This window comes from Balaenoptera ricei, chromosome 6 (genome assembly GCF_028023285.1).
Source record: "Balaenoptera ricei isolate mBalRic1 chromosome 6, mBalRic1.hap2, whole genome shotgun sequence".
Classification (NCBI taxonomy): Eukaryota; Metazoa; Chordata; class Mammalia; order Artiodactyla; family Balaenopteridae; genus Balaenoptera; species Balaenoptera ricei.
The window spans coordinates 18,487,700-18,513,050 of NC_082644.1; the positions used below are offsets into that span (position 1 = coordinate 18,487,700).

The window sequence follows — 25,351 nt, forward strand, 5'->3', positions numbered from 1 at the left end:
AGGGAACACAACACAGAAGCAATGTTCCACCAGAGAGGAGACAGGTGTGTCCTGGAGGAGAGCAGTGGCTGAGCGTGGGTGTTGAGACTGCCTGGGGTTGGTGCCATTGCAGGGGGATTGAGGGTGGGGTTCTTCATGTGCACTGGGCACAGGATGTCTGAAGCACTCCCAGTGGTTACCTATGGCTCAACTGAAGAAGGCTGGGCAGGGAGGCAGGACCCAACACTACCCACCCTGCCCGGGATCTGGGCTGTGCTTGGGACCTAGGCTGTGCTGGGGACCTGGGCTGTACTCAGGACCTGGGCTTTGCAGGGCTGCATAAAGTGAACTTCCACGTGGAACGTCTCACTTGGTCCCCAAGGAACCCAGGTTTACAGATAAGCTAATTCAGCCTTGTGGTTGTAAACAGTTTCTGTTGCATATCTGCAACTGCCCTGCTCAGAACATGCCCTTCCCAGTGGTGTACCCAGCAGTGCCACCGCGGGCCAGGCCTGGCGAAGGCCCATGCCCTGTCACGGCCATTAGCACAGAGGAAAATGACTGGTCCGAGATGGGCTGATTCCCAGATACATGGTCTCTCCCAGGATTCTGAAAGCTAGAACAGCGAGGTAAAGAGCCCGGGTCCAGCAGGCCCACGGCACATTAGGACAGGGCGTCAGAGAACCAATCCTCTAATTGCTCTTTCTGAGTTTCTCAGAGTTGCCACATGGGGTTTCTTTCCAATTTGGAGTTATTACGGTTCTTTTTCTATCAGGTGTTATCATGTTAGCATGATCTTTTTCCAATCATGATATCCCAGTATTCTTCCATTCTTTTCTTTCTTCCCCCTCACATCAACAAATCAACAGTTGATTTCTGTTGCTTAAACAGCTAACAAGACTATTACTAGTAGGAACTCGGCGCCGGTGACTGGGTCATGTCAACTAGGTCTCGGAGAATACACATTATTCACCACTGGCTGGTAGTATGGAAGTGGGCAAAGAAGCAGTGAAACTCCCCTTCCCATTTCAGAATAGAAAGTAGCAACCAGGGGAACAGAGCGCAGAAACAGGCTACATACTGCATGACTCCAACAAAATGACTGAGCTTTCTAAAAATAAAATAAGATTGGAGATGTGTTCACAAAGAGGATTAAGGTTGGCAAGCCAGGCAGAATGGGTGCAGAGGGGTCTAGCCCTGTCTAACAGTCCCACACTGTGACCAACGGAGCACACTAGAGTTCATCAAACCACAGCCTGCAGCCAAACCCAGCCCACTAACCATTTTTGTATTTTCGTTAAAAAAAAAAAAATCAAAGAATATTTCATGACACATGAAAAAAACAAGAAACTCGCATGTGAGTGTCCATAAGTACAGTTTTATTGGAACACAGCCACTCCCTTTTTGTTTACTTGTTGTCTACACCTGCTTCTGCATTTCAGCCACATAGTTAAGTAGTTGCAACAGGACCACGTGGTCTGCAAAGCCTCAAATATTTGCTCTCTGGCCCTTTACAGAAAAGGTCTGCCACCCCAGCACCAAAGCTCTTTATGTGCAAGTCAAGACCTTTTTGTTTTGGCAACTATGGAACCTCCCAGCCTTCAGGTCTTCTTCCTGCCCAAGAGCCCCTCATCTAAGCCTGTGTGGTCTCATGTCCACAGCCTAAGGGGGGTCTCTTTCAGGGCAACACAACTGCAATGAAACAGAAACCAGACACCTGCACCCATCAGTCACCAGAGACCTTCACTTGAAATTATAATGTCAAACATCACTGTATATGAGGAAAATAAAGCACGTGGAAGAGAAAAGAAAACATGATAAACAAATGAAAAACTGACCATGGAGGAAAGACATATGATGCAAATAACTGTATCCTTTAAACAACAAAAAAGAGCAATCAGAGAATATGAAAATGGATAGGAAAGCTTTTTAACAATTAGTACCAACCAAGTCCAAAATACTAATCAAGTTATCGAGGTTTTAACACTTAAGTTTGCAAGTGGGGTGAGTAAAAGCTGCATTATCTGGGCAAAACCACCCAGAGGCTGGCATTGGCTCCAATGTGGACATCACAGAACTGGGCATGGCAGCTGTCATCCCCTTGCATAAACAGCCTCCATCAGGCACTGCAAAAATGCCCATCTCCCTGAGGCAGGACAGCAGAAAGTCAAGGGCATTTGCGATCAATCAGACTCAAGTCTGAAGTGTGACCTGGCACAGCAACTGAGCCTCCTGCAGCTCAGATTTCTCATCTGTACAATGGGGCTCCCACTCCTCACCTCACAAGTTGGCTGTGATGGTTAAAGAGAATAAAGGCAAAGGGCCTCGCTAAGACTGAGGACATAGCAGCATCTGGTCACTTCTCATCCTGGCCCCCTCCTGGACAGCTCACCTCTTGCAGATCCCAGGCACACACGGTGCCATCTGACGACACGGTGCACACCACGGACTTCTCCCGCCCATCAAACCAGTACTCTTTGGTTGAGATGTAGGCCAGCTCATCTATCTCTCCTGAAAGAGAACACAGACTTGACTTAAGCACACACATGGACGCCTGGGATGTGAACATTCAACTTGGTGAAGGGGAGGCAGGCAAGTCATTCCTCTTCTCTCTCAGGAGCATGACAGGTGCTGATTCTGGGGACAGTGGTGGACAGAAAGAGCTGGGACTTCAGACTTACAGTTTGGGTATCATGCCCAGGACTGCCTACCACCCACCAGCCATGTTACTGTGAACAACAGTTACAACATCCTTATCTCTTAGTTTCTGTTTCTTTCTACTCTGAAATAGAGGTAATGATCTCTGTGAGGATCAAATGATAACACAGGTATAGAACATAGCAGGGTATGTCCTCATTATGTGGCATTTTCCAACTAATTGGCTGAAAAACCAAATCCCTAGAGATCTGACCAGGGAAAGAGTGGGAATGCACAGAGTTACCACCTTCCCCACCCCGTACCTTTGTGCCCAGCAATGGCTTTGCAGATAAAGTCCTTCTCTGGCCACCCAGATTCCATTCGGAACTCCAGCTCGGATCAGCAGAGATAGTACTGTGTCCATGTCTGTGTGCCCAGGGTCGTCTGGGAGGCTTTACAGGAGGACCAGCATCTCAGACACAGCTGCCTGAAACAAAGACCCACAGTCCCAGGCAGAACAGGAGTGTTTTGGCATCAATAGGCCTAGCTTTGATTCCCAGCTTCACCATCTACTAGCTTGGACAACTCACTTTGCCTATGTAGGCCCCAGTTTCCTCCACCGTTAAATGGGGATAATGATATGACACTGAACGAGTGCTCACCACATGTCAGGAACAGGTGCTTTTCGTGTTTCCAGTCAATCTATATAACAACCCCATAAGGTCGGTCCTCATCTCCATTTTAGACATGAGAGAGAGGTTAAACAACTAACCCAGGGTCATGCAGCCTTGGTCATGCAACTGGAACTCAAGAGGCTGCATTTTTTTGAAGCTGCCAACTATTATTGAACTGTCTATTTCTCCCTTCAATTTTGTCAGCCCTTCATGCATTTTGTTGCTTTGTTATTAGGTCCATATACATTTATAATTTTTAGATCTTCTTGATGGATTGATCTGTTTATTATTATAAAATACCCTTCTTTGTCCCTAGTAACACTTTTTGTCTTAAAGTCTGTTTTGTCTGATATTAGCATAGTCATTCTAGCTCTCTCTTGGTTGCTGTTTGCATGGTATATGTTTCCATTCTATTATTTTCAACCTGTATCTTTGAATCTAAAGTGTGTCTATTGTAGACAGCATATACTTGGATATTTTTAATCCCTTCTGCCAATCTCTGCCTTTTCATTGGAGGGTTTAATCCATATATATTTAATACAACTACTGATAAGATAGGATTTACATATGTCATTTTGCTTATTTCTATGCATTTTTCCTTCTATTCCTCTATTACTGCCTTCTTTTGTATTAAGTATTTTCTTGTGTCCTATTGCTTTGTCATTTCTTCAACTGTATATTCTTTTAGTTCTTAGTGGTTGCCTTGAGGATTACTGGATAAAAATCTTAATTTATGACAATCTAGTTTTGATTAATATCAACTTAATAGTATCAAAAAACTTAGCTCCTGTGTAGCTCCATTTTATGCCCCTCTCATTCATGCTGTTATTGTCATACAGATTACATCTTCATACATTATGTACCCAATGGAGAGTCACAATTATTGTTTTATGCAGTTGTCCTTTAAATCACATAGGAAAAAAGGAGTTACAAACAAAAGAATTCATTTGTGTTGCCTTTTATATACACCCATATGGTTACTTTACTGATGCTACTTCTTCACGTGGATTCAAGTTCCTGTCTAATGTCCTTTCATATCAATCTGAAAGACTCTCTTTAGTATTTTTTGTAGGGCAAGTCTACTAGCAACAAATTCTCAGAGCTTTTGTTAATCTGGGAATGTCTTAATTTTCTCCTTCGTTTTGCTAGATATAGAATTATTTATTTATTTATTTATTTATAATCAGTCATCAATTTTATACACATCAGTGTATACATGTCAATCCCAATCACCCAATTCAGCACACCACCATCCCCACCCCACAGCGGTTTTCCCCCCTTGGTGTCCATACGCTTGTTCTCTACATCTGTGTCTCAATTTCTGCCCTGCAAACCGGTTCATCTGTACCACTTTTCTAGGTTCCACATACATGCATTAATATACGATATTTGTTTTTCTCTTTCTGACTTACTTCACTCTGTATGACAGTCTCTAGATCCATCCACGTCTTAACAAATGACTCAATTTCGTTCCTTTTTATGGCTGAGTAATATTCCATTGTATATATGTACCACAACTTCTTTATCCATTTGTCTGTCCATGGGCATTTAGGTTGGTTCCATGACCTGGCTATTGTAAATAGTGCTGCAATGCACATTGGGGTGCATGTGTCTTTTTGAATTACGGTTTTCTCTGGGTATATGCCCAGTAGTGGGATTGCTGGATCATATGGTAATTCTATCTTTAGTTTTTTAAGGAACCTCCATATTGTTCTCCATAGTGGCTGCATCAATTTACATTCCCACCAACAGTGCAAGAGGGTTCCCTTTTCTCCACACCCTCTCCAGCATTTGTTGTTTGTAGATTTTCTGATGATGCCCACTCGAACTGGTGTGAGGTGATACCTCATTGTAGTTTTGATTTGCATTTCTTTAATAATTAGTGATGTTGAGCAGCTTTTCATGTGCTTCTTGTCCATCTGTATGTCTTCTTTGGAGAAATGTCTATTTAGGTCTTCTGCCCATTTTTCGATTGGGTTGTTTGTTTCTTTAATATTGAGCTGAATGAGCTGTTTATATATTTTGGAGATTAATCCTTTGTCCGTGATTCGTTTGCAAATATTTTCTCCCATTCTGAGGGTTGCCTTTTCATCTTGTTTATGGTTTCCTTTGCTGTGCAAAAAAAAAAGAAACAGAGCTGGAGGAATCAGACTCCCTGACTTCAGACTATACTACAAAGCTACAGTAATCAAGACAATATGGTACTGGCACAAAAACAGAAACATAGATCAATGGAACAAGATAGAAAGCCCAGAGATAAACCCACGCACCTATGGACAACTAATCTATGACAAAGGAGGCAAAGATATACAATGGAGAAAAGACAGTCTCTTCAATAAGTGGTGCTAGGAAAACTGGACAGCTACATGTAAAAGAAGGAAATTAAAATACTCCCTAACACCATACACAAAAATAAACTCAAAAATGGATTTGAGACCTAAATGTAAGACCAGACACTATAAAACTCTTAGAGGAAAACATAGGAAGAACACTCTTTGACATAAATCACAGCAAGATCTTTTTTGATCCACTTCCTAGAGTAATGGAAATAAAAACAAAAATAAACAAATGGGACCTAATGAAACGTCAAAGCTTTTGCACAGCAAAGGATATAGAATTCTTGATGACAATCTTTTTCTTCCCACACCTTCAACATATCAGCCCACTCCTTTTGGGGCTCCATGGTTTTTTATGAGAAATCAACCATTAATCTCATTGGGGTTGTCCCATACATGATGAGTTGCTTCTCTCTTGATGCTTTCAAGATTCTGTCTTTGGCTTTCAAGTTGGATTATAATGTGTCTCGACATGGAACTCTTTTGACTTTATCCTACTTGCAGCTCACTGAGCTTCTGGATGTGTAAATTAACATTTTTCATCAAATTTGGGAAGTTTTCAGCCATATCTTTAAGTACTTTCTACTTTCTTTCTCCTCTCATCTGGAACTCCCTATTATGTGTTGCTTGCTTGCTTGATGGTGTCCCACAGGTCTCTTAGGCACTATTCATTTTTCTTCATCTTTAGCTTCATTGCGTTCCTCAGACTGGATAATCTCAACTGACCTATATTCCAGTTTACTGATTCTTTCTTCTGCCTGCTCAAATCTGCTCTTGAATTTTTAATTTGATATTGTACTTTCCTACTCCATAATTTCTGTTTAGTTATTTTTTATACTTTCTCTTTATTAATATTCTCTATTAAATGAGACACTGTTCTCATACTTCCCTTTAGTTCTTTTCACGTGGTTTCCTCTAGTTCTTTGCACATACTAAAATAGTTGATTTAAAGTCTTTGTCTAGTAGGTCTGATGCCTGGGCTTCCTTGGGGACAGTCTTTATTGTTTGCTTTGTTTCCTGCATATTAGCGACACTTTATTTCTTTGCATGACTTATAACTTCTGTTGAAAACTGAACATTTTAAATAACATAATGTAGAACTCTGGAAATCTGATTCCACCCCACCCCCGGGTTGTTATTATTGCTGTTGTTATTTTTTGTTTATTTAGTGAAGTAACTCTGAAAAGTTTCTGAAGTAACTCTGACAGTCTGTATTCTTTGTTATGTAGGGCCACTTATGTCTCTGCTCAGTTAAATTAATGTGCAGTAATGAGAGGACAGAGATTTCCTAAATTTCTGGAACCACTAAGTTTCCTAGTCATTGCCAAAGGCTCTATGTGCAGGTTGGGGCATGTGTTCAACACTCAGCCAGGCAGTTGACTTCTCTGCCTTAGTCTTCACTTTCTGCTTCCACAGAACCTCAAGGTTAACCAGAGGTAAAAGTTTAGAGACCTTTTATATCTTCCCTGAGTTAGCACACAGCCCTGCACAAGCACTTGGCCTTCTAGATTCCTAGGAATGTACTGGAGCTTTCCAAAACCCCTAAGGACATCACATTCCCAGCTTTTCCTTTTAAACTCTTTGGTTAGCCTATTGTTTCCTTAACTATCATACATCAACTCTGATTAAAGACTAATTAAAAAGTTAATCAATTCTCTTTAGTTGTTTTGACAAATGCCCCAAGGTAAAGGTTTTTCACATTGGGTGAACTCCAAGCAAGGTAAAATAAAGACAGCTTACACGTGAGCTCTTCCAGGAAACACCAGACAGGTCGAACAATGACAATTCTCTGGGAATAAGGCTTTGAAGAATCTCTCATCCCATTCTTACCCTTCCAGTGACTGCGGCTCCTGCTTTCACTGTGATTGTGAACTGTTGGTATTCAAGGCTAACACAAAGCTGGAAGGTTGTTATGGGAACAGGGCAAGTGAACACTTGCTGCTCTTACTGAGAATAAGCCATTTTTTTCTTGAATAAACATTTCCCAGACAACTGTAAGTCTCTGGTTAATTTCCAGAGTTCTGTAAAAGTTGATTTTGACAATTTATGCCAGTTTTCTCATTGCTTTTACGGAAGAGAAAATTTTCAGAAGTCATTAATCCACCATTTTCCAAGAGTCTGCATCCTTAACTTGTATGTATCAATAACTACTGTCAATTCTATGATAGCAACTCGCTTATAAGGTTGTTGAAGATAAAACATTAGCTCATACACACTATGGAGAATACTGAATCCCCACCTAGTCTATGGACCCCAAAGTGAGTAAGACATGGTCCTTGCCCTATGAGTACTCTCAGCTGGTGGTTAGGAGGAAAAGTAAAACTAATTCTGGAGAGAAATGCTAAGTTTCAGAAGGGGCAGCCTATGGTGCCATGGGAGTAAAACACAAGGAGAGTGAACATCTGGGAGAGGATTAGGGAGGCCCCATGGACAAAGGCTTTCAAAATTTACAGTCACCAGAGTTGATACAGCATCAGAGGACTCCAGTCATATCTCACAGAGGAGAAAAATGAGGCTGGGTGGGAAATAAGTAGCTCACAGCCCATGGTCCCAATAAGTACAATGCAAAGAGTTTCTCTCCATTCAAAGCCTGTATACTCACTGAGCACCTATGTGTCAGGCTCTGTACTAGGCCCTAGTGACCTTCTAACACACTGTGAAGGATCCAGTGCTTATGTTGGATATGGGTTTTCCTGTACCCACTGAAACCTTGTTCCTTCTACCAGAAGTAGCATACTCACAGCCTGCAGGCAGAATGGGCATCCAGTTTACCTTGTCTGGCCTGCATAGGATTGGCCTATGTGAACTAGCTGCCAATACTTAAAAATCAAGAGATTTCACATACTAATTAGGTAAAAGAAGAAGATCTAACTATACTGAAATCAAATTCTCACCTGGAAAAATTTATCTGGGGCCACACAGAATGGTACTCTTCAGACAAGAATGAGCTTTCAGGGAATTCCCTGGTGGTCCAGTGGTTAGGACTCTGCGCTTTCACTGCTGAGGGCCTGGGTTCTATCCCTGGTCGGGGAGCTAGGATCCTGCAAGCTGCATGGCACAGCCAAAAAAAAAAAAAAAGAATGAGCTTTCAGCTCCACCATGGCCTTCACCATCCCTTTTATCTCTTGGACTAAAAGGCTGAGTATCAGCTGCCTCATATCATCATTCTTATGTTGTTGACTTTCTTTTAGTTGAAATAATCAGAAAGGGAAATTTCTTGTACCCATATCTCAACCTAAACAGTGTGAAAATAAAAGCTAGACTAAGAAGATAATGTGGTTTAAGAAAAAGGGGGGATAACATTTCTTTGTGGAAGTGGAGTCTATTTCTACATATTTAAGGCCATTATATATCAAACCATAAGTAGGAACCATGACCAATATTCAGAAGAAATAACACCAAGTGATTTGGCCAAAAAAAGGGCAGACTGTCAACAAGGCTAAAGTGTGCACATGAGTAAAGTATGAGATAAGCCTCTGAAATACAAGGATGTATCAAGTGAAAAAACACCATGGCACCAAAACCTTTCAGATAGCAATTAACAGCAAAACAATCTACTGTACACAAACAAAAAAAAATATTTGTACCTTAAACAAAAGCAAATATTTGCAATTTTACTTTTAACCAAAAATCTAACACATAGTGTGTGAAAGAGATGGCAGAATTTAAAAGGTCATGAAGCATTTTAAAGAAGTAACTTGCAGTGTTTTAAATTAGAATTATAGACTACATATTAAAAACATATGATCGGTTAACCATGTTCATTTACTGTGTCCGTAGAGTTCCTATGGGCCTGGAGAGTTTTGGGGCTTAGTACCCATGACAGGTACAACATTAGAAATGACACGTGCATGTGACGATGCTCCTGGAATGCTGTTGCAGTTGTCCCAGTTCCAGAAACATAAACCCAGTGTTTTTTATATGAACATAGGTCAAGGATACCATCCCAAAGAATGACTGTATGCTAAAAAGAGTTTAGCACCAAAAACTATAAAATAGTAATGAACCGAAAACCCATTCGTGACTTGGCTTGCAGACAGCTGAAGAATCTGCTTGAGGAACCTGGAGGTACACACAATATGGTAACACATGCATACATGTGGGGGTTAAGTGATAAGCTGCTCAAGAGATTTTTTGAACTGCTGAAAGAAATATATTACTTATGTTACTCAAAGGGAAATTCCTACCCCAGCTTATCAGTAAAGATGAGAACAAAGACTAGGGTTTAAGGTTGGCATGCTACCCATTTCAACTGTGAGAACTGCCCTCCAAGGGCTTCCACAAATAGTTACACCAATCTATGAGTCAACTCATTTATTTCTAGTGACACAGTGTCTTTGAGAATCACATTTGGCAAGACATTCTCTTGTCCACTTATCTACAGAGAAATCAATTTCCAGAATTGAATGTTCTATCTAGAGTACATTCCCCAAATTGTAGAGATAAAGACTGAAATCCAATAAAAGTTCCCTTACTTCAAAATTGACTAGAGATTAACATCATTTTTCTAATTAATATTATTAGCAATAAAAAAATGAATAAAAAGCAACAAACAGAACAGTGCTGTATGATACTGAAAAATAAATATGGCAAGATTGGCATTCCACAATTCTCAAATATATCAATTCACAGTTATTCTAAAAATAAAAACCATCAAGCAAAGATTCCCTCCATGTTTGGAGGAAACTTCATGTGAATAGTTGTTTTCCATCAGGAAAGACTAAAACCAAATATAGCTCCTAGTTGATAGTCAAGGCTATATAGTCTGTACTATATTATGCAAGAGGCAGAAGATCTGACACTTACCTCTTGGGACAAAAGAAAAGATGTCAGGTTCCAAAGGAGGAATGAACAGAAAAGAAAAATTTAATAATTTAATGATTAAAATATTTTTTATTTTCTACTTTTAATTTTTGAATTTTATTTAAGTTCTCATATCAAACATGCTTATATAACTATGTTGTTACACCAAAGTTGAAATCAAATAAAAGTGGTTTATTTGTCTATTGATTTGTCTATCAGCCAGTTGCATTCAATTTGCTGTACATTTCTGCCCCTGAGTTTGGTACCCCCACCTACATCAACCTCCACTTGATTAACAAAATCGCTTATATTTCAATATACTGTAAAAAAAAGTCTCACACCCCCAACTAGGGAGGAGTCTCCTGCTGGTAAGGGCTGTGGATTGTCCCTTCTTGTCTACTTAACAGAAACGCAGTGAGTGCTGAAAAGTACACCCCTCTCTCCTTTGAGGGATACTCTCCTGAGCAGGCCTGGCTCTTCCTCCACTCACCTCCACAGTTCCTTGGTCCTTGAAGCCTCATTCCAGACCCAGAAGAGTAGCTGGTCAGTCAACATGCAATTAGTGCCTAGCCTGCCAGGCCCTGTGGAGGGGACAGAGAGCTAAATGAGACCCAGTGCTTGCACTCAAGAACACTCACCCTGGGGAGTTAGAGACAAATTCAGACCATCAAATAAAACACACCAAATAATGAATGACAAAGGAGAGAATGACCAACTCAGTTGGAGCCAAGGGGTTCAGAAGTAACTACTGATCAACTCCTGAAGGATGAGTAGTTATCCTCTAAGAAAACGGCTGAAGCATTTCAGGGAGAGAAAGATCCGCTTGGGCAGAGATTCAGAAGTATGAAAAAGATGATGAGTAAGTTGCCTTAATCAGAACATAGAGAAAGGAGCTGGAGACAGGCTTAGACCAACTCTTGGAAGTCAGAAGGGCAAAAACAGTGAGAAGTCACTTGAGAACTGTGAATGGAAGAGTGGCAAGTCAAACTGTGTTTTAGGCTGCTATGAGAAGGAAGGACTTGGAGACTTCCCTGGTGGTCCAATGGTTAAGAATCCGCCTTCCAATGCAGGGGGCATGGGTTGGATACCTGGTCGAGGAACTAAGATCCCACATGCTGGGGCAACTAAGCCCATGCACGCTCTAGAGCCCATGCGCCACAACTAGAGAGCCCGTGCACCGCAATGAAAGATCCCACGTGCCACAACAAAGATCCCGTGTGCCGCAACTAAGACCCGATGCAGCAAAATAAATAAATAAATATTAAAAAAAAAAAAAAAGACTCTGAGCTTCCACTGTAGGGTGCACGGGTTGGATCCTTGGTTGGGGAACTAAGATCCTGTAAGCCACGTGGTAGGACCAATTAAAAAAAAAAGAGAGAGAGAAGGAAGGACTGGAAATGAGGGCAGAGCAGCAGGACCCATAAGAAGGCTGCTGCAATGGAGTAAATTAAGGCTCTGGCTAAAGGAATGTCCCAGAGATGCCAAGGTGGAGGAACAGAACTGCTACCTGGGGAGGGCACACAGGCCGTATTCCCACAAACTGCTCTCTGCAGAAGTATCTGGAAGAGGCTCAGGTGGCCCTGGGAAGGGACCACAGTACCCTGCCTCCCCCTCCCTCAGGCCCACACCTGCATCCTGGAACTTCTTGGCCTCTCCAGCTGGGCCACCCTGGGTTCTGGAGCCTATACAGCTTCAGTAGAAACCACTCTGGAGCTTTCTGTGGCCCAGACCTACTGAGGGTCCCAGCCAGATACGTGGCTTTCCAGGCCCGGGCAGAAATAACAATCACCCTGTCTGAGCCCAGGTTCCTACTTCCACAGCCCTCACTCACCCGAGATCAAAGTTTCTCAGTCCTTAAGAAATCTTTTTGGCTAGTAGGAATGTAAAGTTGATATTTTGCAATAATCAAACCAGGTAAGAAGATTTCCGCATTCTTTTTTTCTATAGTTCCCAGTTCAAAACCCAACTGAGATGTTCTTACTTCCCTAACATAAAATTATAATATGTAATATAACCTGCAAAATGGGTGTTACCCACCTTGGAGAATGCCTCTGTTAGATGCTGATCTTCATGATGACACTGTGAGGCAGGGTTTATTGACCTCATTTTACCTAACAGGGAAACCAGAACCTGGAGAAGTTGCTGCTATCAAAGGGTAAAAGGCACCTCCCTTTCAAAATCTGCTGGGAGACTACCTGGGCGACCTCAGCCAATGCAATCACGGCACGATACTCACTTTCCCTATTGGTAAAAATGGGGATAACAACCCAGTATTTTACTTGATACATTGAAGTTATAATTACACAATTCAGGTAAGGGTCTGTTTATTAATCTTTTTGTAAAATGATATAATAATGTATTTTAAAAGTAAAGAAATTCATTTACTCAACAAACATTTACTTAGAGTACACTAAATATCAAGCCATACGCTGAGTGTATACACACAGTGATCATACAGTGGTTATACACACAGTGATGCAAGAGACAAAAGAATGAGCGGGGGTGGGGGGAAGCAAACATGTAACAAGCACAGTATGTGATCATTTAGTCACAGTTGTGCTGAGTAAGAGCACAGAGGAGGAAGAGCTCGGAACACAACAGGGGCAGAAGCGCAGATCAGACTAACGCACTAAACAGGCACTTAGGGAGCACAGCCAGTACAGGAGTTCGACTGGCTGGGAAGGGACAGGCGGAGCCCGCAGGAGGAGGCGCCACTCACAGGGAGGGCACGGCTTTCCAGGCAGGCCCCAGAAGGGAAATTCCAGAATATTCCAGAAGAGGTGGGATCCCTAGGCCAATATTAGGGGTGAACCCTGTTCACAGGTGCCCAGTGCAAGCCAACCGCGCAGGGGCTCTGGACACACCGACAGACGGAGGAACAGAGGGATAAGAGGTTTTCAGAGCAACCCCTTCATAGGTCGCCGAGGTCGCCACCCCGGGGGCCAAGAGCGTCCTCTGCAGATCGCGGATTCAGGGCCATCCGACGCCCCCTCCCAGATTTGGGAAACGGAGGCTCCGAGGGGACGGGCCGACCATGGACACGCCAGTGACCAGGAGCCCAGCCCTGCCTCCTGCCTGGGACAGGACGCGCTACCTTATCCACCTGGGCGACGCAGAGCATGTCTCGGCCCTCCAAGAAGGAGAAGACGTGCAGCAGCTCGGGCAAACCCATCTGCGGCTCCACGGCGCCAGCCCCCGTGGTTGCCTGGGTCGGGCTACGCCTTCGCTGCGCTTCCGCCCCCGCAGGCCGAGCCCCGCCCGCTCGCTTCATCCTCGCCCAGCCTCTGCGCTTCCGTTCGGAACACCCACTTCTACTAATCCGCTCACCGGCCCTGCTTCTACTTGGCCTTAGACTGGCTTCTAACCCTTGTCCTGACATTCGCTGAGACCCTCGCCCACCCCCTTATACTGACATTCATCCTCGTTCTGACCTTCGCCCTGACCCTCACGCGGGACCTTGTGGTGCCCCTGAACCCAGCACCTCCCGAGGCCTTGCCCTGGTGCTGGCCCTTATCCAGACCTTGACCCTCTTCCTCAACCTCGCCCTAATCATCACCCTTGATTTCATTAGCATCTGACATCTACCATACTCCTGTCCCTACCCTCACCTGACCCTGACTCACCCTAATGCACACCTTCATCCTGAGCTTTGCCCTAGCCCCGACCCTGGCCTTCACAATCACCTTCAGAATGACCCTCAGCCTCCATCTTACACTGGCACTGGCCCTTGCCCAAGCCCTGGCTCTAACCTGGTACTTCCCTCATCATGGCCCCTGCCCAGGCTCTCACCCTACCTAGCCTTAGCCCCAACCCTGGACCTCACCCTGGTTTTGGTCGTGGCCCTGGCCTAGATCAGATCAGAGTTAGTGTAAGGGTGAAGGTCATGATCAAGCTCAATGTCAGAGCAGCCAGGGTCACAGTCAGGATGAGGGTAAGATCAGAGACAGAGTGATGAAGATCAGAATCAGAGTGAGGGTGAGTGTCCAGTTCAAGGTAAAATTCTATGTCAGGTTAAGGATCAAGATAAGAGAATGGTCAGGGTCATGGTGTCAGAATCAGGTTCAAGGACAAGATCACTATGAGGGAAATTTTAGATCCAGGGTTAGTTTCAAGATCAAGTTCAAGATCAGTGTGAGAGCCAAGGTTAGGATCAGGTTGAGGCTCCATTAGAGAGGATCAGTGAGAGGATGAATGTCAGGATTAGGATGATGGTTATTGTCAGGGTGAAAGTAAGATTGAAAGTTGGATTCAAGTTGACAGTGGATGTCCAGTTCCGTGTAGGATTCAGGGTCAAGGTGAGGGTGAGGTTGATGTTCAGGATTAGAGTCAGTGTCAGGTTCAGGGTCAAGATCAATGTGAGGTAATGTCAGGGTCAGAGTGAGCATGATGTTCATTGTGAAAGTCAAGGTCAATTAAAAGTCAAGGTGGGTCCCTTTTCCATTGCTGCTGGAAAGAATTAAGTCCTCCTCCTCCAACTCACCCTCCTCCCAACCCCCATTACATTGGCCCAATCTGCATAATCCAGGATACTCTTTCCATCTCAAAGTCTGTACCCTTTAATCACATTTGCCAAGTCCCTTTTGTGTGTAAGGCAATGTATTCATAGGTTAGGACATGGGCATCTTTGGTGGGGGTGGGGGGGACATTCTTCTGCTTACCACAGAGGGTCAGAGTTTGGTTTATAGTCAAAATCAAGTTCAAGGTTAAGTTTCAAAGTGAGGATGGGTCAAGATGAAGGTGACGATCAGGCTGAGGACGAGTCATCATAATAATGAAAGTCAGTGTCAGTGTGAAGTTCAATTTCAGGGTCAGGGTCTAGATCAGGTTCAAGGTCATGATGGGATTAGGGTGTCAATGGTGACAGCCAAGTGTGAGTCCATGTTCTGTGTGAGGCTCAGCATTAGGATGAGGACCCAGGTCAGGATGAAATTGAGGTCTAGGTCAAGATGAGGGTCAGGATCAGGATCATGGTCAGGCTTGGGGTGCAGACTAGTTTCAGCTTGCGTGTACAGTGTAGTTCAGCATCAAGGCACAAGTTCAAGGGCAGGGTGTGTCAGTATGATGGTCCTTGTCAAGGTGAGGATTCAGTCTAGGGGCAGAGTGAAGTTGAGGGTCAGAATCAGATTGAAGGTGGTGAGTATCTCATTTATCACAGTATTCACAATCAGTGTGAGAGAAGCTGTCATTGTCAAAGATAAGTCAAGTTCAGGGCAAGTGTAAGGGACATGTTAACGGTCAGGATCAGGATCATAATGAGCATCAAGGTAAGAGGAATGTCAATTAGAGACTCAGGGTTAAGGTTAAGATGAGAGCCAAGTTCATGGACAAGGTTTAGTTCTAGGTCAAACGGAGTCAGAGTTTGGGTGAGGGTCAGAGTCAATGCCAAGATCAAAGCCAGGCATGGGTGGGGAAGGGGCTGGCAAAGAATTGAGTGAGGGTGAGAGTCAGTGTATATGTCAGGGTCAGGGTGATAGGGTCAGGTTAAGTGTAAGGTTTAAGGTAAAGGTGAGGGTCAATGTCAGGGTGGAGTAAGCTTTAGAGTCTTTGTGAGTGGAACTGGCTGAGGGTCAGTGGTCAGGGTTTGGGTACAGACTTGCATTCATACAAAGGTGAGGGACACCAGAAACTGAGCTAGACTGAAGCTTAGACTCTACAAATGTGCCTGACAAACAGGCAGAGGCCAGATCCTTAAAACATCTTTAAAGACATATGGGACACTCAGACTCTTCCCTGAAAGCAACAACTGGAGTTTACTGTGCTTTGCCCTCTAAGAGATTGGAGGGCAGTGACTGTGGCACTGTTAGTCACCTCTGTGACTGCAGTGCTTACAGAATTTTATCCACATGAGAACAAAATGAATATTTTAAGAATACAAGATTGCTAAGAATATGTTTCTCTGATTTATCTGTTTTTATCTGTGAACCAATACCACATTGCTTATTTATTACAGCCCTATGATAGTCTTGGTATCTGATAGGGTAAGTCCTTTCATCATTTTTTGCCTTTTCTTCTGCTTCTGCCTCCTCTTAACCCTTTCATTTCTGCATATACTTTAGAATTGGCTTACCAAATTATTTAATAAGAAAAACAAGAGCCAGTTCAGATTGTATTGGGATTTACTGAATTAACAAATGAGTTCCAGGAATGTCTGTCTTCTTATTTGCCCAGTATCTCTGAGTAAAGAGGAGGCCCATGTGGTCCAGGCTCACCCGTATCCTGAGGGTGATGTTGGTAAACCAGCTCAAGGTGTGGAGGGTCACTTATTGGGTCCCCAACTTGAGCCATTCCTGGGTCCTGATTTCTGCCAACTCACCTCCAAAAGGGAGCTCTGTCACATGAAGCACCTAGCAATCTCCCAAGACTAAAGTCGCCATGAATGGGGCCACTTTCCCAGTGACCACAGGGAAGCAAGGGCCAGGGGATGATGCTACCTCAGCCACTTCCCTCAACTGGAAAGGAAGAGGGGCATACGTCACGTAGAACTACCGGGCGTTTTTATAATAAATCTCAAAAGTGAACTAGTGTTTAATGTCTCTGAGAACAAAATCAAACCACACTTTCCGTCCCACTTGGATTTCCGACATGAGGACATCCTACACTCAGCACTCCCCCAAACGGCTCTACCAGGACTGTCCCTGACCAGGAAGGCAGCAACTAGAGAACCAGCCCCATGGCAGGCATGCCAGCGGAACTCACTGCCTCCTTCTGATGGATCTGTTACCAGCAACAGACGGGAGGCCGACAGCACAGGCCGAGGGTCCCCTCTGCTGAGGCTGGATGGCCTGGCCAGGAGCAGGACCACTGTGGTCGAATCAGGCCGGAGCAGAAGAACAAGAGGCCTGGCTTGTCCTGGGGAGGGAAGTGGGGGACACGCCGGTGGGGCCTGGACCAACGTCTCAGCCCTCCAGGAGGAAGGGCCGAATCAGCTCCGGGTTCAACAGCGACTCCTCGAGAGGCCGGTCCACGTGGAAGTCATGGACGTGGGGGGGTCCTGGGGGGGCCTTGAGGGCAGGTCCCCCTGGGCGCTGAGGAATCGGCAGCTCCGAGGGGTGGGCAGGCAGGGGAGCTGTGAAGAAGTACTGGTGCAGGAGGGCCTGAGGGCAGCAAGCGAGGGGCAGCAAAACGAAACTGGTCACCTCCCCGTCCCAGCTTCAGCCACTTCCCTCCGAGGAGGAGATGTGAACATTGCCCTGGAGAGGATTTTTCCTTCATCTGCTCATCGTTCAGGTGACTCCAACACCTCGGAGTGCTCACTGTTTGCACACTGCTCCAGAGACAGGAGATGCAGCGGTAAACAGAACAAAGAGCTCTGCCTTCAAGTTTTCCACATAGTGAGGGGTGGGGGTAATAAACACGATAAAGAAGTAAGACAAACAGTGCATCAAATGATTAGGGCTGTGGGAAAGAGAGAGTATGAGGGGGGGATGAGGAATACTGGAGGGGCTGCAGGCCTGAAGAATGGTGAAGGGAGGCCCCTGGGAGGTGGCGCTCAAGCAGAGACCTGAAAGGTGAATGAGTGAGGCCTAGGGACAGAAATGCACAGACCCCCAGGACATGGAGAAGCCCTGGGGCCCGAGGGGAGTGAGCAAGGGGAATGGGAGCTGGCAGAGTCACAGAGGTGATGGCCCCAAATGTGTGATGGCTGTGGGCCACTAGGGCCTGGCTTCTCCTCTGAGCGAGCCCCAGGAGGGCCCTGCAGGCGAGGATGCGACAGCCTACCTGGACAAGGTCCCTCTCTCTGCCACGTGGAGGAAAGACTAAATGGGCAGGAGAAGCAGATTCTGGGAGGCAATGGGGGGGGGGCGCTTAGAATGGGGGCAGCAGCAGGGGGCTGAGAGGTGGTCAGTTGGCCTCAGTACACTCTGAAGGTGCTGCTGACATGGGAACTCGCCAGGGGCATGTGTAAACACACACTGCTAGTGCCGAGGGCAGGGAGGGGAGGCTGCCATGAGGCCAGATGGACAGATACACCCGACAGAGGCCCTCACACCATCAGCCATCAGCCCATGGTCCTCCCCTCCTCCCCTGCCTTCCAGCCACGACCCACCCCTCCTGGGTCCTCCTCTCCAGGCCTCTGCTCATCATTTCTCTTGGGAAAACAGCTCCCCATGCTTAAACCTGCCCTTCTCCAGGAAGCCTTGCATGACCCCAAAGTCAGTCCCAACATCCCTCCCCTCGGCTCCCACAGACTGACGGCCCTGCCTCACCACAGGGTGGAGACCCCACAGGCACAAGCCACGTCTGTTCACTCTGGATCAGGGTCCAGGACAGTGCTCAGCACGTGCCAGATGCTAGTAAATTCTTGTTGAAGGAATGAAGGGACGAAGAAGCGAGTCACCAATAACCCAAGACTTGCTCTTCTGCGACGTGTGCATGCCCTTCTAATGGGCCACCCCTGGCCACCTGCCCTCTAGGGTCCGCTCTAGGGTCCACTCAGGACAGGCACACCTGCCCTGCACCCTCCTATCCCTGGCTCCAGGGGTTCTGGTCCCAGCCCATCACAGGTTCTGAGAATCTCAACCTGCCTGGTCAAAAGGACACGGACGAGGAGGGTCAGGGCAACGGGTGTCACCCTACCTGGGAGGCTGCAATGCGCTGGCGTGGAGGGTAGAGGAGGAAATGCCCCAGCAGGTCCAAGGCCTGGGGAGAGGCATCGGGCAGCACCTCCTCCAGGGGCACAGGAGCCTGCTCCTTGAAGGAGATCTTGTTGTAGTCAGGCAGGTCCTTGATCTCCTGGAGGAGAAGGGGGTCCATCAGGGCCGGCACCCACCCCGCCAGCCCCCTTAGGTGTCAGTTCTCGCTCCCTGTCACCTACCTGCTCCCATTCACTCAACACTCCCCCATCCATGCACCCCTGCTCACACGTCACTCATGACATCACGTGCTCACTCAGTCCTTCAGTGCTTCCTCCACATCTCAGGTGCCTGCTCCATGCCCAGCTCGCGTGTGTGCTGGGGACGGGTGGGAAGGGATAGGGCTTGGGCCCTGGCCCTCGCACCTCCAGCAGGGCAGGGGTGGAGGAGACCTCACGCTGGGCCAGGACTGAGGTCCGGCAAGTCAAGGAGGCATGGGGCCACGAGAGAGAAGGTGTGGGGCAGGGGAGTCACTAGCTATTGGGGTAATAGAAGCCACCCGCCCCCACCCCTCCCCACTGTAGGCCCCTGCAAACCGGCCAGACTTGAGGACTGGGGGTGCCCAAGATTCGAAGCACACAGCAAAGCTGTTCAATGTCATTCTCCCCTGGGAAAAGGGGGGACCCGTTCAACAGCTCCCCCAGGATGCAGCCAACAGCCCTGCAGATACAGAACCCAAACAACTCAGAGATCTCACACCATGGAAACAGATCTCCCCACACCAGCACCCACACCTCACACTGTGGTCAAGATACCCACAAAGTAGCCTTCAGGCTTCATAGCTAAGGATACAGATCCCCAAACAGTCAAAGACTTCAAGCCTAGAACACAGAGCATATCCCCCTCTCTAAACAGCTCTCAGGCCTCAACTCTGGAACACACATCAACCCCTCAACAGTTCTGAGACTTCTCAGAGCCTCACATTCTGGGACACACTGCCACCTCCTCCCATTCTGGGGCAGACTCCAAAATGGCCCCCAAATCTCAAACTCTTAGGCATATACAAACCATCCTACCCCAAATAAAGGTTCAGGGCCTTCATATCCAGGGACCCAGGCCTCTAGATAGCTCAGGAACATTGCATGCTGGGATATCACCCCCTGCATAGCAGCTTAGACGCCCCATGCCTCGGACCACCTCCCCGACCTCAGCCCAGAAGCTTCCTACTGGGACAACCACTCTGATCCCACTTGACCCCTCCCAGCTCAAAACTGTCATGGGGAGGAACACTGATCCCAAACTCCTCAGAGATACTCTAACCAGGGGAGACACCCCCATGGCAACCTAGAGCTCACAGCAGGAAAACCCGCAAATGGCTTAGAGACCTCAATGCCCAGGAGGAAAAGGTGACCCAACGACCCACACTCCCCCTTGCCCAGCCCATAGGAGTCTCACCACAGGTCGACACCCTGATCATACTGGCGGGCACCATACAGGAGCTCAGGGGCTCGGTACCACCTGTGAGAGGAGGGCAGGTGGTCACAGCCAGGTCACCGGTCTGTCAGGAAGCTGCCTCGGAAGGTCATCCTGGCCCCCACACCAGCCCCAAGAGCACTGTTTGGACAGAAGGTCCAGAAGCATCTCTTCCCAGCAGGAGGGTTGGGGCCTGTCTCTTGCCAGGTCCTGCTTGGGAACTGGTCCTTCCTACCTGGTGGCCACCTGGTGCGTGTAGAGACGGCTGCCATCTGGGGAAAAGACCCGGGCCAGGCCAAAGTCCGCTATCTTGAGCTGGCCCGAGGCACTGATAAGCAGGTTGGCTGGTTTCAGGTCCTGAGAGCACCCAAAGAGGCATCAGTTCCTCCAGAGCCCCCACAGGACCTCGGGACAGGAGGGCTTGGCAGGCTGGGCACCCAGGTCAGCGCAAGACCCGACCTCCTCCAGGGCCCCAGCCCTGGCCTCCTACCCATAGGCCCTGCCCCCTCTGTCCCTTTTCTAACCATGCCCTTCATCAAGGGCTGGCCTACCCACAGCCCAGCCACCCCCCCGGTCCCACCCCAGCCCATGCTGGAACTGACCCGATGTACAATGTTGTTGGCATGGCAGAAAGCGACCCCCTTGAGCAGCATCTGCAGGTAGCTCTTGACCTGCGCCTGGGTCAGCGGCCTCTGGGCGTGGCGCACCACCTCAGCCAGATCTGACAGCATGAACTCGAAGGCCAGCACGAAGCCTGCGCCATGCGGGAACACGGCCTTCAGCTGTACCACCTGCAAGCGTGGCATCCTGTCAGCCTCCAGACTCACATGGCTCAGACTCTCTCTGGGACCCTCAGCCCTTGCACCAACAGAGGACCAGGCAGGCAGAGATGGTGGCATGAGATCTGAGCTCAGAATCAGGGAGCTTGGTGATCTCTTGCTTCCCTCTCCCAGGAGAAGGCGAGTCCCTACTCTAATGCTCCAGTAAACACTCAGGGAAAAGGAGGTCTAAGAAAGGCGACTTAGGGCAGTGTCTGGTCCCCCACCCAGCCCACGAACTGGAAAATCACCTGGAAACACACACACACACACAGGTGATCACAACTCCCAGCACTGGGAGAGCAGGAGACATGTCACATATACTTCCTGAGGGCCCACGAGGTCACAAGGGCAGGCTGCACACTAGTGAACAGGAGCAAGGGCTGGTGGGTCCCGAAGGACTTGAAGGAGCTCAGGGGACAAATGACTGACAAATGACCAAACAACAAACGTATAGGGTGTTTTGATGGAGATTCTGATGAAGAAAGAAGAGGAGGCATCTGGGAAGGAGCTCTGGGCCTGGGGACAGCAAACACAAGGCCCGGAGGCAAGAACAGGAAGGAGGCCGCTCTGTTCTGCACTCCTGAAGCCTAGACAGTGCTCATCACGGGCGAGACACTTAAGAAGTTGTGAATGAAAAAAGAGGCTGGAGCGGGGTGGAAGCAGATGGTGACAGTTCTTTCGGAGTGAAGAGAAGCCTCTGGAGCTTTTCAAGCCAGGGAGTGGATGATTTCATGTACATTTTTTGACTGTGGAGTGGAGGCACTGGCGGGGGGGCGGGGGGGCGGGGGGGCAGGGGAGCCTGCTGTAGTTGTTCTGATGAGAGGTGAGGATGGCCTGGGCCAGGGTAAGATCTGGAGTGTTTTGAACGTAGACTCTTCAGGCCTGCTGATGCACAGGACATGGGACCGTATCACCAGCTTCCTATGGGCCCTCCACCTCTCCCACACACAAGCTGTCAGCAAAGCCCTTTTACTTTCCTCAGAAAACAAGAATGGCCATATTGCTGTTTTTCTGATGTTGAGGGTAGTAGACACTCATTTTACAGATTGGGACAAACAAATACATTCAGATAATACCCAAAATTATAATGAAAAAAACAGCAAAAGAAAAATCCTATCACCTACAGTCAACCTTAGGAGTCTATTCCACCAGACTTTACAAGAGACATGGCACACACAGGCATGTATTCATATATATATACAAAATATTTTCATACAAAACCAAGATGACACACGCAGTTTTATAACATGCTTGGTTCACCCAATATATCAAGGACATCTCCAGAGAATAAGAAACAAGTCAGAGTATCACCCACCCTTAGGTGGGTGGACCTACCCTTGTCACTCCCCGGGAAGTTAAGCATATCCTCTACTCAGGACATGGACAAGAGAGAATACCACAAAGAGAATGAAACTGGGTGTGTGAGGTGTCTCTCCTCGTGTGCCCACAGCCCCTCCCAGGCCTGTCACAGCACAAACCACGCCAGATGGGCGCTGTAGCCTTTGGCCATCTCCCCTACCACACTTCAGTTCTCAAGAGCAGGTTGGGGCTGGTTTCTGTGTTGCCAGTAGCCAGTAGAGGGTAGAGTCTATGGGAGGCCCCACTGTTAAACCGTCCTGATTCTGCGACCAGACCTGGGCCAAAGCCTCCACAGACAAGCGGAACAAGCTGAGCACCCGTAAGCTGGTGGCTGCGCCTCCTCCCCTGGCCTGAGATAGGGAGAGCCTGAGCGTGCCTTGCGGAGCAGAGGACGAAACTCAGAAGGACAATATACATAAAGCAGTTAACCTGGCATGCAGAACATAACAGGAGCTCAATAGGTGGCAATTATCATTATCATCAGAAATCACCAAGTGTTTTGAGAAAAAAGGGATAAGTTAGTGAATGAGCGAACGAGTACGCGAAGAAATAAGCGAGTGAACGAGGGGGAATGAATGAGTGAAGTAATTGGGTGAATGAGGGTGAACAACAAGTGGAGAAGAAAGGGAGTGAGTGAGGGGTGAAGAAGCAAATGAGTGAACAGAGTGACTGCAGGACCTCAGAGTGGGAGTGAGTGGAGGAGGGCGGGAACCAGCACCTCAGAACACCAGCCCCACTCACATACTGACTGTCCTCGATCTCCTGCAAGGCCTTGATCTCCCGCAGGGCCTGGTTGGGGATGCCATCCTCCAGCCGCCGCAGGGCCACCTTCTTGAGGGCAACGATCTCTCCAGTCTGTTTGGGACAGGACGCAGACACTGCAGGCCCATCCCTGGCTGGAAAAGGGGATGCGACGCCGAGGCCTGAGGCCCTCGTGGGGGTGGGACGCGCCCCCCACCCCGGGCTGGAGGGAAATCAGGGCCAGCAGGCGCAGCGCTGAGCAAGCAGCTCAGAGACATCCACGCCACCCTCCTAGGGGGCACTCGCCCGAAGAAAGCACCGCTGGTTGCTGGACGCCCTCCACTCAAGAGAGCAAAGGAGGCGGGAGCACGCCACGAAAAGCTGCGGGGAGGCAGGAGCCCAAGCGTGGGTCGGGACAACGGGTAGATCTCAATGGAACCGAAGGAGGAAGGGCTGGGTGCTCACCTCCACGTGCTTGGCCTTGAAGACGATGCCGTGCGCGCCCTCCCCAATGCGGCCCAGGATGCAGTACTGCTCCATAGCCCTCTGCCAGACACCCGGACCCTCTGCAATCACAGCCCCTCCCCGGCACCCGTACCTTTCCGCATTAGCCCGCCCTGCCTCCCGCGCCCAGATGCGGCTGCCTAGCAACGGCGCAGGAAAGAGCGCAGAGGCCGGGAGGCCGAAGGCAGCTACAGGCGGCGTCCAGGCCTGTCTGCGCCTTCCCCTAGGCCCTCGCCATCACGCCACAGTGCGCTTCATTCGGCGGGAATCACCCGTGCGCAGACCGTGCCAGCGGGAGCGAGAGCCACCGCCGACCCCTCGCGGCACTGCCGGGCGTCACGTGATGAGTGACGCCAGGTTACGCAGAGGGGCGGGGGCATGCAGCCAGCGCGCAAGGCGGAACAGCCTTGGGAGCGGGCTACATAGGCGGGAGGGTGGAGCCGCTCTCCGGGGTGGAGGCGGGGCACTCAGCGAGGCGGGCGGGGCACTCAGCGGGGCGAGCGGGGCACGGGGCGGGGCCGCAAGCCGGGGGCGGGACCGCGGCGCCGAGGGCGTGGCCGAAAGGTGACGGGGCGGGGCCGGCTACTCTGGCAGGCCAGGGTACCCTCGCCCCCATACCTAGAGGTGCAAGCTTCCACCTGTGAGAACCTACAGGTGCCATTTCCACCTATGAGCCCCAAAGCCAATGATGATTGAAGCGAGACGGGTTCGGGTCTGCATTGTGGAGGGAGCGTCAGTTGGCAACATGTAAAGACAACGTTTAAAGAGTAAAAACTCTGCCCCGGAAAGTCCATGTCTAAGGGCTTCTCATGAGGAAACATTTGGAGGAATTTGCAGCCCGAGTGATTTTTAAGAAGTTCATGCCATGAAAGGATGTTGACAAAAAACACAATTAGCTTTTTAAACTTCTGAAAAGGTGCTCAATCTCATACACAATGAGATAAATGTAAAATAATCTACAATTTCCCATCTTTGGGATAGCTAAAGATCTCAGATCTAACAGTCCATTTAATCTTGGAGAGGCAGCAGTGAGTGGTGGCGTGAAGCAAGATCTTAATTCCGTGCCCAGGAATTGAACCTGGGTAGCCTGGATGAAAACCAGGAATCCTAGCCACCACCCCTTGGCTCTTGCCCCCTGTGAAAAATGCATTTCTCACAGAGGCAAAACTGTAAAAACAGGTACAAAGTTTATTATTAGAGACACAGCACAACAACAACAAGTGGGAGAGCACACAGAGAAACAGTTTGTTTAGTTAAGATAGAAGCAAGGCAGAGATGCACACCTGGAGACAAAGGGTGTGGGTGTCCTCCCTAATGAGGAGGAGCACAGTAAAGAGGAGGTTAAGTCATTTATATAGGGCACTTCTTCTGGGTCTTTGTGTACCTTTGGCCAATTATCTGGTTTCCTTTTCCACACCTGACCTGCCCTAGGACCCTCCCCAACGTGCATG

The 25,351-nt window shown here is 48.0% G+C and overlaps 1 protein-coding gene across 18 annotated transcripts in view; it reads right to left on the reverse strand.

Moving 5' to 3' along the window:
* The window catches only part of CDK20 (cyclin dependent kinase 20), a 41,852-nt gene extending 17,606 nt beyond the window's left edge, over positions 1–24,246 (reverse strand). For 5 of the 18 annotated variants that reach the window (XR_009503988.1, XR_009503990.1, XR_009503989.1 and 2 more), the window contains exons 1-7: positions 23,995–24,246; positions 23,397–23,510; positions 10,920–11,010; positions 8,521–8,667; positions 4,703–5,402; positions 2,940–3,103; positions 2,372–2,490 (exon numbers count right to left, since the gene is read on the reverse strand). Coding sequence is in view for 8 of the 18 variants with exons in the window: in XM_059926972.1 (XP_059782955.1) it covers positions 17,326–17,523; positions 19,007–19,162; positions 19,599–19,722; positions 20,458–20,520; positions 20,711–20,832; positions 21,078–21,266; positions 23,397–23,510; positions 23,862–23,936 (1,041 nt within the window). In the remaining 10 variants the exon portion in view is untranslated. Of the gene's footprint in view, positions 1–2,371; positions 2,491–2,939; positions 3,104–3,133; positions 4,192–4,702; positions 5,403–8,520; positions 8,675–10,769; positions 11,011–16,527; positions 17,524–19,006; positions 19,163–19,598; positions 19,723–20,457; positions 20,521–20,710; positions 20,833–21,077; positions 21,267–23,396; positions 23,552–23,861 lie in introns of those variants that run through there. The other 13 variants (XR_009503995.1, XR_009503996.1, XR_009503997.1 and 10 more) reach the window with 13 other exon arrangements.
* Positions 24,247–25,351: the final 1,105 nt, after the last annotated feature.